This window comes from Cyprinodon variegatus, unplaced genomic scaffold, assembly GCF_000732505.1.
Source record: "Cyprinodon variegatus isolate N-32 unplaced genomic scaffold, C_variegatus-1.0 Scaffold131, whole genome shotgun sequence".
NCBI lineage: Eukaryota > Metazoa > Chordata > Actinopteri > Cyprinodontiformes > Cyprinodontidae > Cyprinodon > Cyprinodon variegatus.
The window spans coordinates 329,884-344,883 of record NW_015150584.1 but is presented as its reverse complement, the minus strand read 5'-3'; the positions used below and the strand labels follow the sequence as shown (position 1 = coordinate 344,883).

The following is a 15,000-nucleotide window of genomic DNA, read 5'->3' as shown; positions in this document are numbered from 1 at the left end:
TTTAATGTACAGTTATAGTCAAAGGTTTTTGTGAAACAAATATTTTGTGGTTTTAATATTTTCATTTCTGGGATACTTATTATTGATTATTTATCATATAAATATATACATCAAATGAAAAATAGTCAATATAAGGACCTTCCACTCTAGGCAAATCCTTCAATCTTCTCTTGATCTCCGCTTGTCTAAGGAAATGTATGGAGAATGGATTCATTCATTCTCTCTGGTATACTAACTCCTAACTAATGGTGACACTTATTCTAGTTGATCAATCATTGTTTGTGGACTTCCACTCATCTATTATATATATCTATTGGGAAATAAACTGAAAGGAGCTTTGGTTTAAACTAATAAAGCTACTCACTTCATGCCTGATTTATATTTGATGGCTGTTGATTTAAATGCTTCATGTAGCCTTGGTCCATAAATGTCAATAACCCGACAAAAGGATTCAATCTGTCATGCTCATCTCAACGCCTTACACAGTCTCAGAGAGGGGCCCAAGGCTGAGAAGCAAGTATAGTGACGGGACAAAAAGGAATATTCCTGGCATTGGGCAGTTGCTTTGAAGGACAGTTCTGGTAAGCCAGATCTATAAAAAGGCGGCTCGTTTCTCTATCTAGTTAGAACAGATTAAACACCATGTTAAAACAGTATCTGCTCTCCTTTGCTGGGATTCAGTATATGCTGATTTAATAAAGATCATATAACTCTTCGTTAATAAAGAATATATTTTTTTTCAAATTAAGACTGCAAACAACTGAAATCTAAATAAGTATTTTTCTCCTTAAAATTATTTATTTTATTCTTGAATTGAGGAGGTAAGTTATACACTTTCCCAATGTAACAAGACAATTTACATTTTAAATAAGAGAAGAAAAAATAAAAAAATTGCACTGCCTTATTTCAAGAGCATGTTATTTTAAGAGAAAACTCCATTGGCAAATCATCTTATTCACCTTGTCTAATCAAGGCTAAATATGCTTCACTGACATTTTCACTTATTTCAAGAATGTTTTTGCAGCGAACACCCTATGCTTTTTAAGAACTGACCACAGCTTCTAAACATTGTAAAAAACACAAGACTCATGGTTGTCGCTGCCTTTCTTTTTCTTAAAGGAGCTTCCAGACGCCCCAAATGGTGAGGATTCACAACAAAAATTTCCATTTTTGCCCACTGTATACTTAAGAATTGAACTCTGTGCTGCCCAGTGGTGTCAAAAGTACACACATTTGTTACTTAAGTAGAAGTATAGATACTACAGTTTAAAAAATACTGGTAAAAGTTGAAGTATCAGCTTGACCTCTTTACTCAAGTAAAAGTGTGTACAAATGTGTGCTCCAAAAACTACTAAAGTATAAAAGTATAAATTAACCTTTAGAAAAAACAGCCAGATGCCACTATATGAATTAAAAGCTCAATTTTTTGACTATTTTCGAAAACTTCTTTGAGATAGGGCCAAGGATGAGGGAGGTCTCGTCGTTCTCCGTCTCCATCTCCGGATACGCTTTCGCCTGTGTCCAAACTTTCAGACATTTCAACATCTTTTTCCATATCCAACATTGTAGCATGGCATAGACAATTCATGCTTGCACTTTGAAGAACACCTGCTTGCTTCTGATGATTTCCTTTAGCTAACCAATGAGTGTTTGCCTTATATGACCCATCCAATTACACTAGTTTTCACTAGATGTGGATGGCGCCAATGATCTGCATTGGATGGCCACATGACTTGAAATAAATATTTATAAACATTAAACCGAAGCCAAGAGCAAAGAGTATCGTTTGTTCTAAAAATGTAAGGAATAGAAAGTACAGATACTTGTGTGAAAATGAAATCAATAAAATTCAGAGGTAGGAAAAAAAATAAGTAATGGAGTAAAGTATAGACACCTAAAAAGTGTACTTAAGTACATTAACAAAGTATTTGTACTTTGTTACCTGACTCTTCTAGTGCTGCCTGTTTCTATTGGATTAAACTTGCTAAGTGAGGTTTACTCTGTTGCAGGATGCCTGTTCTGGTTTTAATTTAGGATAAAAAAATATATACTGTATTGCTTAAAGTTTTTGCTCCCTGATTTTACCTTTCCCATTAACTTTAACATTGACATTCCAATTTTAATCAATAGGGTTTGATATGAAGTTAGTTCACCCTCGCAGCATTTAGAGCTTTAACTCGTCTGGGAAGGTTTCAATATTTAGGAGCAAATTTATGGGTATATTTTCCATTCTTCCAGATGCACATTTTTAAGGTAATAGACTGATGTTGGACAAGAGGGTCTGCTCTATTTCATCCCAAAGCTGCTCTACAGATGAGGCCAGAACCCTGTGAAGACCATTCAAGCTTTACTATTTACCATTATTTATCACACAAATTGTAAAATTGTTGTGCTAAATAAATCCCCCAGGTTGGCTAAGAGAGAAGAGAACCAGAGTTTGCGTCTCATTTTATTTTTACAACCTGTTTTGGGTCAGATGAAATTCTCTCATACCCCACTCCATCCAATGCTGTGCAATGCCCTTAGTAGTGTATGCCTTTGGTTGCAGCTGCTCAACAATGGAAACCAATTCCTTGAACAGTTTTTTTGAGCTAATCTTTAAGGCCACATAAAGTGTGGAGATCTGTAGTGAATGTCTGAAAGCTTCGTTAATATTATAAAATTTCATGACAGGGAATCCATGAAAACCTGCTCACAAATGTTTGTAGAAAAGTCTCTATGCCTAGGTGGTTGATTCTGTACATGGTGGCTGTGAAAGTGATTGGAACATCAATTATTAGGTTTTCTGTTAAGTACTTTTATAGCATAGCTATGATTTATCAAACCATGCATATAATAAATGCGAACAATCAGCACCCTGCTCTTATATATAAACATTATATATAATCTAGGACTAAGCAGCCTCAAACTTAAATAATCTCTAAAACTAAAAATGATGCTTAATTATTCCACAGTAATTAAAATAGTGCTTTTATTTAACCACATGTATTCTCTAGAAGAGAAAATCCCATGTTAAAAGTAGTGACTGTTAAAATTATATCTTATAAACCTTTTTGTATATTAAACCTCTATAATTTATAATTGCAATAAAGTTAAAAAGATCCTTAGGACATTAATGCAGTTTGCTAATTCATTTCCAAGCCATTCTGGCTGTGGTAAATTTATTTTGCCCAGTTTTACCAGATAATGTTTATTCTGTAAAACCTAATCTACATTTACATAAATTAATGCATTAAATCTTCATTTCAGGCAATTATTTCTAACTTTCACTTTATTCCAGCAGATGGCACTACACTCCCAATCAAACCAGGCAAAAACATGTCATATATGCTATGCAGTTGAAATAAGAGCTTCTGTTGGGTACTGTATGTTAGATGGGGGGAAAAAGGGGGGGGGACTGCAATGATTTTGGGGAAATCATCCATCTCTGTTTTGTGATTTTGCTTTTTGAGATTAAAGCAATACACCCATTTGAGAATACAGCAGTTTACCAGCACACACAGTAAGGCAACTAACTATAGTAGATGCAACATGCTAATTGGTTTGCTAAAGAAATATGCTAAGAAAATCTTAATGCCCTTACATTGCAAACATTATAGTTTTAGATTAATGTTTCTTTTAACTGGATATTTGAGGTTTGATCTGATCCAACAAAAGCAAGTTATTTCTTGTATCAAGGGCTCTGGGCGGTTTAATTCAAAGATATACCTTTGATTTCCCACATTGGATGCTTGTAGGTTTTTATTTCCAACCAGTCATAGATACAACACGGCCATGTAGGTTGAATATTTTTTACATTTAATACAATAATACATGCCCTTGTAGATATTCATATAATTATGAGCTGGATATGCACATAACTGTCATCACAGAAGAAGGGATGCTGTTTTCAGTAAATTAAAAGCAAACCTGTCACAGTGAACTTCCACTAATTAGCATATTTTCCCCTAAATCACAACGTAAACAGTGAGAGTGATATACATGTTGCAGGAGTGCACAATAAAACTGTTCGGCCATCCAGTGTATTTCATTACCTGTTTTATCTCCCATTCCCTGCCACCGTAGCTAACGTCTGCCGTACCTCAGGTCTTGTGCATTAAAGTGTGGAGGTGTTCCCGCTTGACATTCAGGAGTGCAAAAGCAATTTGTGTAAAGCAAACCAGCAGACTCTTCAACTCTCAATTGTATTAGTAAGCACTTTCTCAGTGAAAAGGTGAACTAATAAAGCTTTTACATAGTTACATTAGCAAAAGCCTGATTACGCTCCACTAAATTGTGTCAGTTTTTTTCCTTCTTATGATGGATAACTAAAAATTAAATCCAGATATTGTTAAATAATGATTCTTGAAATCTTCTACTGAAAGAATAACTGTTTCAGCATAAACAGCACACATTCATGATTAAAAATGTACATTTAAAAACAGAAAGCCAAGAAACAAATAAAGTTACAGATAAAAAGACACATACTAGGAAAAACTAAAAGTCTGAAAGACGATCCACAGAGCGGCAAAGCAGTCAAAGCTAGGATCTAACTGACACATGTTGATTAGCCATGCCGGTTTTACTTCACGTGAGTGATTATTCATTCCTAGGCTACAGATGTCAGCTATTTAATAGATAATATATATTTCTGGCTACTAAAGACGAGAGTACACATAGTTTACACAAAACACGACAGCAGCAGTTACATTTGGTGTCAGCACAGTCTGTTTTTCTGTTTGTGACATTCTGACCACCGGATTCAAGGGGAAAAATATGATGGATACATTTTGAACTGTTGGTGAAACAATGGTGTTAGAGCCAGTGTGCGAATTACCGCTTTGTTTTTATTCTGTGCCCCTACACAGACAGCAGTTGCAGTATTTTTTTTTTTTTTAAAGGTTAACCATTCTTTACCTTAGATAGTGTTACTCTGTTTTTCCTGATTGTTTTCTTGTTCCCCTATCACATTTGAAAAGCGAAAGAAAAACGACGAGTGAATGAACAGAAGACTTTCTTTGGTCATAAAAGGGCAAAAGCAACTTCAGAAAACAACGAAAAAGACTTAATAATATGAATAAGAAAAAAATCCTTTTGCGAACAAAAGTTTGTCTTCCAGGACTGAAATCGGAAGACTTGTTGTGTCTCTGAGGTGCACACTTGGATTGCATGTGGCGAATGCATAGGAATAGCAGGAACTCTAGCGTGGACAGAGCTGGGGACCGGGGAAAGGAATTAGTCATTCATTGCTCTTCCGCTTCTGTTTCATCTCTTAAGTTGTCCTTGTTTTCATGGTAGCAGTGAAAGAGTTGGTAGAGTTGCTACTATATATCACGGGCTGCTGATGCTTTCCCAGGTTAGTCCTGCCACTCAATGAGGACATCTTTGTGCTGCCCAGATCCTTCCACCACTGCTTGTCTGTAGGTGGAACCTTTATGCATGTGGGTCCTTCAGACAAAAAGAAAAGATAGAAATCAAGTTTTATTTGTAGTGAGAATTGGGGCTGGACCAGACAAATTACTTTTGGTTTGTTTTAATTGAGTTTCAGGGTTCTTAAGAATTTGGCTACTTTCTTGATTTTCTTTGTATCCTTTCGATGTCTATGCTACCCTATCTGTGTGGGTATTGGGAGCACTGGTATCCAGGATACATCTTTGAAAGATTACTTAGACTTAGACTTCTTTATTTGTCATTTTGTATGCACAGAGTGCATACAGAACGAAATTGCGTTACATACAGCTTATGAACGTTGCATTGATATTTCAAATGGCACAAGTCCATTTGTACATTAAAACTTTTAACCAAGTGTAATGTAAGGAATATAGAAGTTATTTTCTAACCTGCTGGAAATCATTTTGGGCTGATGCGAAGTCTGAGGCCAGAGTAGGATCTCCTTGGGAAGTTGCTGTCCTTTCACACTCAACCACAGTTTTCTTTTCTGAGTCAGCATTCTCTGGCCGTTTTGGCAGGAAGCCCTCACTTTTTAGAAATTTGACCTAGGTCAGCATAAAACATTAATAGTATATTCACATTTATTAATTTATTCTTCATAATGCAATCTATGCATATATGGATATAACAATGATTGCGTACAGTAAAAGTGCTTTTCACTTTCAGATTTTTTTGTCAAACTTACATTTTTACTGCTGATTTTTATTTTTTAAACAGAAAAACAAACCCTTAGTAGACAGAAATAGAAGATTTATATTTTGAATTCATCTGCTAAAGAGACAAGGCTAGTCAAAAGACAACCTTGCCCAAATAAAATAAAAATAAAAAAATCCACTGCTCAATATGCTCAATAAACCTTCTTACTTGTGTCACACAACAGCTGTAATCCTGTATTTGCATAACTAGTAATGGGTATCTTACTAGGGCGAAATTATTTTGCCAAAAATCCAAATTGCGATTATTTTTAGCCAATACTGCGATTGTGATTTTATTGAGATTTTCCTTTGCACTAAACACAAGTATTTTTCATGACCTTGAAAGCCTGCTTGTCCACAAACCGGTGTTGCAGGACTTCACTGTTACATTTGCATGAAAAAAAGTTCTTACTTCTACTATAAAACATAGATAAAGGTGCTAGCTGCAACTCTCTGTTCCCTTTTGTGCGACAACATGCCCACTTTAATCATATTACTGTCAACTAAAGGGCTGGAAGAAGAAATTATTCTTATTAAATGTTGATTAAAAATGAAGTGCTTCTTCGATTTGAAAATGGCATTTTTATAAATTGTGACTATATTGCAAATGCAATTAATTCCCCAGCCATATATGTTACAAAAAATTTTGGCACTTGGAACAATGTAAAGGAAGAAGGAAAGGAGTCATCCTGCAAAAGTTCCAAGCTCAGGAAGATTGCTCCTCTAAAGACTCTCAGCCTCTGTATACTTGACACCTGCCTCATCACTGCCCTGGCCTACTCCTTATTGAAGGACTGCTTTAATTCAGATACCTGAGAATATTGTGTAGCATAAATTTCTTTGGGGACATGTTACAAGTACAAACCTTCACTCAACCAAACTTCAATTTTGTTGTTTTTAAGCTACTCAGAGGTGAACTTGCTCATTCACTTTGAATCAAAGTCCCTTTGCATAACCGAAGTGCATTGGCCATCTCTGGAAGGGTCACCAACATATTGAGCCTTGCTGGAGTCTAACGTTTTAATAATAGTATTCAAGCTCCTTCAGAGCTGACAAATGTAAATGTGACTTGATTGTGACATGATTTTTATGTTTTAAAATCCTTTAACAAAAGTGCACTTCATGTTTAAGACATCATTAAAGGATTCCTTGACTTTAAAGGTATTATGTCTAAAAATGTAGATAAATTAAACTCTAGTTACCAATTAACATATTTATGAACTGGTAAACTGACCACACCAACTTCAACAAAACAAGATTTAATTAAAAAGCATGAATTTTATCAAATGTTATTCTTTAACCCTTGGCTGTGTATAGCCTGGCACATAAAACCATTGTAATCGTGGCAGTAGTCTTATTGTGGCCATAATAAGGCTGGTTTAGGCGCCTATTTCCCACGATGTAAGCAATCGTTGGCTTAAAACTACAAATATTGTGTGTTTATCTTTATCCAGCACTTAGAATTTTAAAATATAACCATAAAAAACAGCAAAAAGGCAAGAAATCTAAAGGTAGAACCAAAACATTTTCAGATCGTTTCAAAAACTACTAAGAGTACATGTACCTCTGTATGGTCTCCATCGCTTTTAAGTACAGTCCGCTTTACCACTTTGGAGTAACCATCTCCGTCTGCTACGTTGAACTGCCCAGGAGAAGCTCCCTCTGGTGACCTCTGTTTATGCTGTACACCATCAACAGAAACACATTTGCGGACTACTTTTTGCGTAACCTGAGTGAAAAAAAAAAGGCTTTGGTCAATCAATGTCATACATTTAAGTTCAAAACGTTATACTCAAAAACTGGATTTCAATTTAAAACAGAGATTAGAGCATATAAAACCAGCTTTACCCGTTTGACAACTAAACGGCCATTTTCATCCCGATACTGTTCTTCAATCACTGACTCAGTAGCGAGGTCAGATTCTTCAGCAACCTGTATGGGAGACAAAGGAAAGGACGATCAGGCATGGCAGTTCGGTTTAGAATGATATTTGATGTTTATGTTCATAAGAGAACTTTGGGAAATTAGGGAAACAGCAAAATAAAGCATTAAGAGTTGTATTATCAAATAGAATCAGCAAAGACATGCTAACAGCATCATAAACCCAACCCAAAACTTTCAGCCATCTGTGCACACAAAGTGAGTTTTAGTCCTCTAACACATTTCAGACATTCTGTACAGCAGAGAAAAACATCAAAGTCCAAGTTTCCATGCTAAGTCAGGGCACCGAGAGCCATGCTTATTTGGATACCTTAATGACAACCCTCCTTTTTAGTATTTTTGTGGTCAAAAACTCCTCATTTGAATTTTCTGATATTTGTTCAAACTCTGGAGACTTCCTTATCAAGGAATAAGGAAAGTATAAGTTCACAACTGTTTTAGGGAAGTTCCTCTGTGTAAATACTCTGCTTGTGCATTAGAAACCTGGAGGTAGAGTAAAATAGCTTTTAAATGTGTTAGAGGTTACACAACAGAGCTCTTGTTAAAATAAATAAGAAATTTTTGAAAAGATTTAATGCTTAAAACATTTGAATGAATCTATATTGAGCTCTATAAGGAAAAATGTAATCACCTGGTAATAGTGCTGATTAACAGGTGACGTGACATGCTGAGCTAGGTTAAAATTAGTTAATTTTACATAAAATATATTTGGTTCACAACAATATCTTTATTCCTTTTTTCAAGCCAGAAGGTTAGCAGTTGGTTCCCCACAAAAACTCAGCTCTGAGGAAAAAGAAGTTAGTCTTTTTCATGCTCATCTTACCCTTTGTAGAGACTTATCAGTATAGTAATCTCCAAGAGGCTGTGAACTTTTGCACAGAGGGGGTTCTTCATCTAATGTCTCTGGATGCTGAAATGATCCTTTGCTATCTCATTGACTCTGGAGGTATGGCTCAGGAATCAAAGGGGCACTTTCTACTCTTCCTGCTTACCAACATAGCCAGCCTGATGCTGATTTGAGCTTTTTAAGCTACAACGTGTCTGCAGTGCATTAAGTTCAATCTCAGAGAAATCAGACATTCTTTCTTTGCAGTCAGAGTAATGCTTCAAGTCAGAATATTCAAAATTTCAACTGTCCTGATGCAGCATGCCTCATTTGCAATTTCGGGAGGTGTGATGGTATAGGTCAATGATGTGGAGGAGATCTCGGTACCTCCTTATGGGATAATGTACTCCTCATCAGAATCGGATGAAAAAATCTCTGGAAAGAAGGAGACTGAGGGGCAAAACAATCATTGACAACTGGAGCGCAGATTCTTTAGAGTGCTGTTGACAGACTCTTGATATATCCTCTTCAGAGGGCATTTCTCGCTTCTGGGGGAAGGGTAAGGTATCAGTACATCAAAGCTGTAATATTCTGCAATCAAAACCATTTCAGGAGTAAAATCAGGTGCACATTGGGAAAATATGCTTTTCAAAGAAGTTCCATTCCATAAACGCTGATCTTACTAATTCTGGGGAGTTGCCTCTTTTCTCATGCCCCTTGACTCAGAAGATGGCAGAGCTAGACCTTATCCTTCACCAATTGAGTGAGTAGTAACGGTAATGCCTGTGTTAAAAACTATCCAATCTTTCTCCGGTATATCAGGCAATAAAGAAAATATTTCAGTAACGCTCTAAACACTTGCATGGGATTGATATTGGTGATATTTCAGTTTCCCCATCAAATACTATTATAAGTTTAGGTCTTGAAAGGGAATGGTCAAGGTTTGATTTAGAAGCTCTTTTCATGCCAGGAGAGTCTTCTACATTTGCTCTACCTTTTGTAAGTGGTGTAACAGTTAACATATCGACTTTATCCTCCTCTTTGGGTGAGAGTTCTTCATACATGTAAGCTTTTTGCTTTTCAGTGGTATCATCAGAGGACACTGATGCATGTGAATCAAATGTTTCTGCTTAGAACTTGAATTTAATTTCCCCCTAAATTGGACAGGATGTGATTAAACTGAGTAGATCCAGATTTCTGCAGTGTGGGACTGGAGTGTAAGGACTTGATGACAAGCACATTACAATTACCCAGTGTTTGTGGCGCCATAAAATCTGATTCCAAATATTCATATTGTGACTGTGGAAAGCTACTTTGGTTGGTGAATTTAATCTCTTATTTAGTGTTAACTCTGACCAACAAGGGTGCTATAGAGGATCCTATTAATGTTCCATTTACATTATCTGTTTTTAATAGTTTCTCAGCTTGAAAGCCCTGAATCCTGTTCTGTTTTAAGGACTGAGAAATATTGCTCTCGGAAGTTCAAGATGATATCTGAAAGAGATAATATAATTTAATGGAAAAAGAAATACAAAAAAAAAAAAATTGGAGATGTTCTTTGTGTTTCAAAACATAAGAGTAAAGTCTTAGTTAAATGTGTGTTTGTGGCCTGGATATTTATTGAGCTTGTTAAATAATTTCTCCAACAAAGAAAAGATCTTGTGGCTTAATGATGCCTTTGTACAGGCAGGCATCTTGCATAACTTTTTTTTTTTTTTTTTCAGATTGTGTGATTATTTGCAGTATGATAGATGGACACTCCATAGTTTAAGCAGAACAACATTATCACCTGGGGTAAAAACATGCATTTTATTATAAAGGAAGGGCACAAACAAATTGAATTCAAAAATGGAATCCAGCATGTAACGATTGGGCTAATTGGTTTCTTCCACACTTATCAGAGATGATAGTTTTCCCAGATGCTTAACATGTACAAAACATATACAAAAATAAAATGCAGCTTTTAAACAATCAGGACTGTCTTTTTAGGTTCAGATACTCTTAAACAGAGAAAAAAAATGGATCCTTTCCAAACAACAGTTATACCTCTTAACTAACACACATACTCAGATTTATATCAAGCTGAATAACGTCAAACCAGAGGCACCAGCAAACAGTTACCTACAAACAATTCATAATTTCTGCATCTTGATGAAAAATTTTAGATAGTAAAAAATTGTAAGTGGAGAGGTATGCCTGATTTATACTGATAGAATATAAAATTGAAGCTCACCTCATTGTCGTCACACCATGAGGGTTTTTATTAGCTTAACTATATTGGAAAATCACTTTGACAGCTTACCAGCAAACATGCAGGATTAAGGCAATAAAGCCTAACTTGTTCAAAGTCTAAGAAGAATTAATAGTCAGAATTTTTATATTGCCACATTTAAAAAATAAATGAAATCAACAATGCAAATCAGTACAACTGAAATCAGCACAAGCAAGATTTTGTGCTTTCTAACAAAGATCAAGGAACCTTTTTTTTTTTCCTTAAATGCAGAACTCCCTTGAGAAGAAATCTTGAGGATGCTTTTTTCTTTAAATCTCACTTTGTATTTTTTTTTGTTCATGTACATCTAAGCCAGCATGAGGAAACCATTCTCTTACTTTTCCAAATGGCATTTGACTCAACCTGATACTAAGGTAACTACTGATACATTGTGACAATTATGCCAAGCTAAGAAGTTAACAGAAATACCATAAAATATAACCTAAATAATAGAGTTGTTATAACCAACATTGTTTGCATGCAGCAAATGACAGCCCCTTTGTGGCTTTGTGGTAATCAACAATGTTTTAATAGCAAGAAATGAACTGGACAAATGACTCCCCCAATCACAGAATTTAAAATTGAGTTGGGTTTTCTTCATGGGACTGGAATAATAGCTAAAAGCTGATATAAAAAAAAAAAAAAACGGATCAAGAGCGGCAACAGATGCAACTCAATTAAAGGTGTCAGTTTATGGAAAAATCTGTACAATGAAAATAAATCTATTTATTTTTCTTCATTCTGAAAATCATGATTTCTGTTGTTTTGTGTTTTTGAATTGTGTCTGCAAAATCTTAAGGGATGAATATTACCTATTCATCCCTTAAGACTTTTGCAGACAGGATAGGGGATAGATTTAATTATGCTCTTCTTTCTGATCTTTTGTAAATTTCTTATCGTTGTCAAAAGTTCATATCCATCTGTACTATACTGTAACAGTTTAATGCGATATTCTTTAAAAGTTCTGTGATGCACTAAATTAAAATTTAGTGCATCACAGAACTTTTTTTCAAATGGGTGATCTGGAGTCCATGTCACCGTGCAGGATTAACAGCTCAGAGTGAAATCCTCAACTCTGAGTTGATTTAGCGTAAGGTTGGAAACTCTGACTTTCAATTTTCACCACAGCCGCTGTGATTTTATTTAATCAACACTCCACTTAGAGTTGAGCATGTTAGGGACAAATATGAAAAGCCATTATCAGTGGAGCACCAATTTGATGAGTCACCAAGTCAACAGGCAACAGCAAGTGTCTATTTCAACCCAGATTTTAATACAGAAATGAAAAAATGTATATAAAATGTGTTTAAAATAAAGGGAAACAGTGCTAGGAAGAAGAAGATTAATAAGTAAATGTGTAGACTGTTCCGGGTAAAAATCAAATTCCTAAACTGAACTGTAATAACAGATTTTCTAAATGATATTTTTTTGTCTGCAGAAACTTAATTTCAGAAAGAAAAATACACAATTGTACTACTGTAGTAAGAATTAAGTTTTATGTATCTAGAAATGTTAACACATGTTAAGTGGCCGTTTTGAAATTTATCAGATTGACTGAATAATTATTTATGATATCTGAAATACATTTCCTCATAGTCAAAATAATACAAATGCTGACCAGTAACAATAGGAATATAGATATCTGAAATTCATTTCTCCAGAATGTTTATTTTAGATGTGAAGAATGTAATTTTTTTCCCAAAATGCTCATTTTGAGATTCATAATATAAAATAAATGTTTCAAACATAATATATGAAATATAATGACCGTTTAAAAATTCACAGGATTTGTTTAATTTTTCGTATGTTATGGATGGATTATATCAGATGGCTAAAATATTTGATTTCCCTCTGATAACTTTGGCAAATAATGATCAAACGTGACCAAATCCACAGACTTTGTTGTTGATGAAGAGAGGAATAAACACAGCTAAAGACTTGCAGATTATTTAAGGCAGCTGAAATATCCATTCTCTCCTCTCCTCCTCCCATATCTTTGGGAAATAAAGAGTAACTGTTTCCAAATTATGTAAAAAAATTAAGTGTCATAGCATGTAGTATACTAAAAAGATTCTTTAATCCAGCAGTCTGTCATATTTTACATTAGAATGGGATTTACCAGAAAGTCTACATCTTCACCCTCAGGGCTAGGGCCCTGATTTTCTAGAATCATAGATCCTTCCCTGGTGTATAGTACAGAGAGAGAAGTGAAAGAAGTGACTAGTCGGAGCCTCTCTCTATGTAGTCAATGTGACATGGAAAAAAATCAGAGTTAAGAGTTAAGAACATGACCCATGTACAGTCTTTGGTCCAAAATTTGGCCGTCACAGATACAAGTCCTGGCCTTGTGACCTTTGCTGCATGTCTTCTCCCTTTCTCTACTCCCAAAAACAAAGACCATAAAAAGGTTTTAAAAAGGTTTAGTTATTATGCTTCACTTATTTGGAAAAAACTCCAAGAAAACTGAAAAAAAAAAATAAAAATAAAAATAGTGAAACCCTAAGTTGCTTTAAATAAAATTTAAAATATAGTTTAGAGTTGTCATTGATTATGCCATTTTAATATTTTTGTTAAAAATGGCACAAAATGGTTTGGAGTTAAATATATTTTTATCAGCATCTATTCATGATTGTAGTATATAGTTTTATTCATATGCAGCCATGAGAGTGACTAAAACAACACATTTCTATAATTTGGATGTCTGATCAACAATTTTTAGCAATAAAGTATTACCTATTTCTGTGTATTTTCCTGTTTAGCTATAAAGATTTGGAAACTCTTAAAAGACAGTTAAAACATTGTCCTTTATAAATTGGGTCATGCAGCTTGGAAATCAGTTGAAAATTGTTTCTTATATGGGATTGCTGAAGAAGCTCATACTTTTCATTAGGTAAAAAACCTGAGTACATACATAAAGGTTTATGTGAGGAAGAATCATGGTGGCAAAATAAATATGAAGTGTTCTCATTGCTGTTATTCTCAAACACCAAAGAAACTGTATCAAGTTGGGTAGTATAATGCCACTGCGAGGAAGATGCTGTTACATCTGAGGACTTGAACTCTGTGGAAAGGGAATCATGACACATAGTACTGCTATTAGGTAACTTCTCCAGTTCAGAGTCTGACACAACTGACTGGGGGGACTCTGGTCTTGACAAGTTATTCAGCAACAGGACAATGTCCCCAGACTCTGTGTCTGAATAACTTGTCCAGTTCAGAGTCTGACACAACTGACTGGGGGGACTCTGGTCTTGACAAGTTATTCAGCAACAGGACAATGTCCCCAGACTCTGTGTCTGAATAACTTGTCCAGTTCAGAGTCTGACACAACGGACTGGGGGGAGTCTAGTCTTGTGTCTTGAAAAAGATTGTGAAGACACAAATCTGTGCCTTCCCAGTCTGATAATGTTGATTCTGGGGAACACGATCTGCTTCCTGATAACACCATACTGCAATTCATGCAAGCACTTGTGAACTGAGGAACAGGCGACTCTGGAGACATGGGTCTAAATTCACTACAAGACCCCACTGAGCTAGGAGAATGACGGTCTAGCTCAGAAACCAAATCCTCGACCAACAAAGGGCGATACTCTTCCTCTAACTGGAAAGTGGATGAAACATCTGTAGACTCCAGCAAACTGACACCAATTATAGGCTCAGACTCCGTTTTAATGGAAACACCCCTTACAACATCTGCATATGTCATAGGCCTGGCAGCAGCATGAAGGGGAGATGAAATTAAAGTTACTGCAGTGTCTTTAAGCCTTGGAGGAAGTGAATCTGGTGATTCTGTGCGGTTGTCATCAATCTCCTCCTGATGACAAACGTCAATCTCC

The 15,000-nt window shown here is 35.5% G+C and overlaps 1 protein-coding gene across 2 annotated transcripts in view; it reads right to left on the bottom strand.

The window, feature by feature from the left end:
- Positions 1 to 3,697: 3,697 nt before the first annotated feature.
- ank2 (ankyrin 2, neuronal) overlaps positions 3,698 to 15,000 on the bottom strand; it is an 82,517-nt gene continuing 71,214 nt past the window's right edge. The window contains exons 45-48 of one of the 2 annotated variants that reach the window (XM_015376204.1): positions 7,974 to 8,057; positions 7,690 to 7,854; positions 5,820 to 5,975; positions 3,700 to 5,427 (exon numbers count right to left, since the gene is read on the bottom strand). In XM_015376204.1, the coding sequence (XP_015231690.1) occupies positions 5,413 to 5,427; positions 5,820 to 5,975; positions 7,690 to 7,854; positions 7,974 to 8,057 (420 nt within the window). In that variant the 3' untranslated portion in view covers positions 3,700 to 5,412. Of the gene's footprint in view, positions 5,428 to 5,819; positions 5,976 to 7,689; positions 7,855 to 7,973; positions 8,058 to 15,000 lie in introns of both variants that reach the window. The other variant, XM_015376205.1, reaches the window with a different exon arrangement.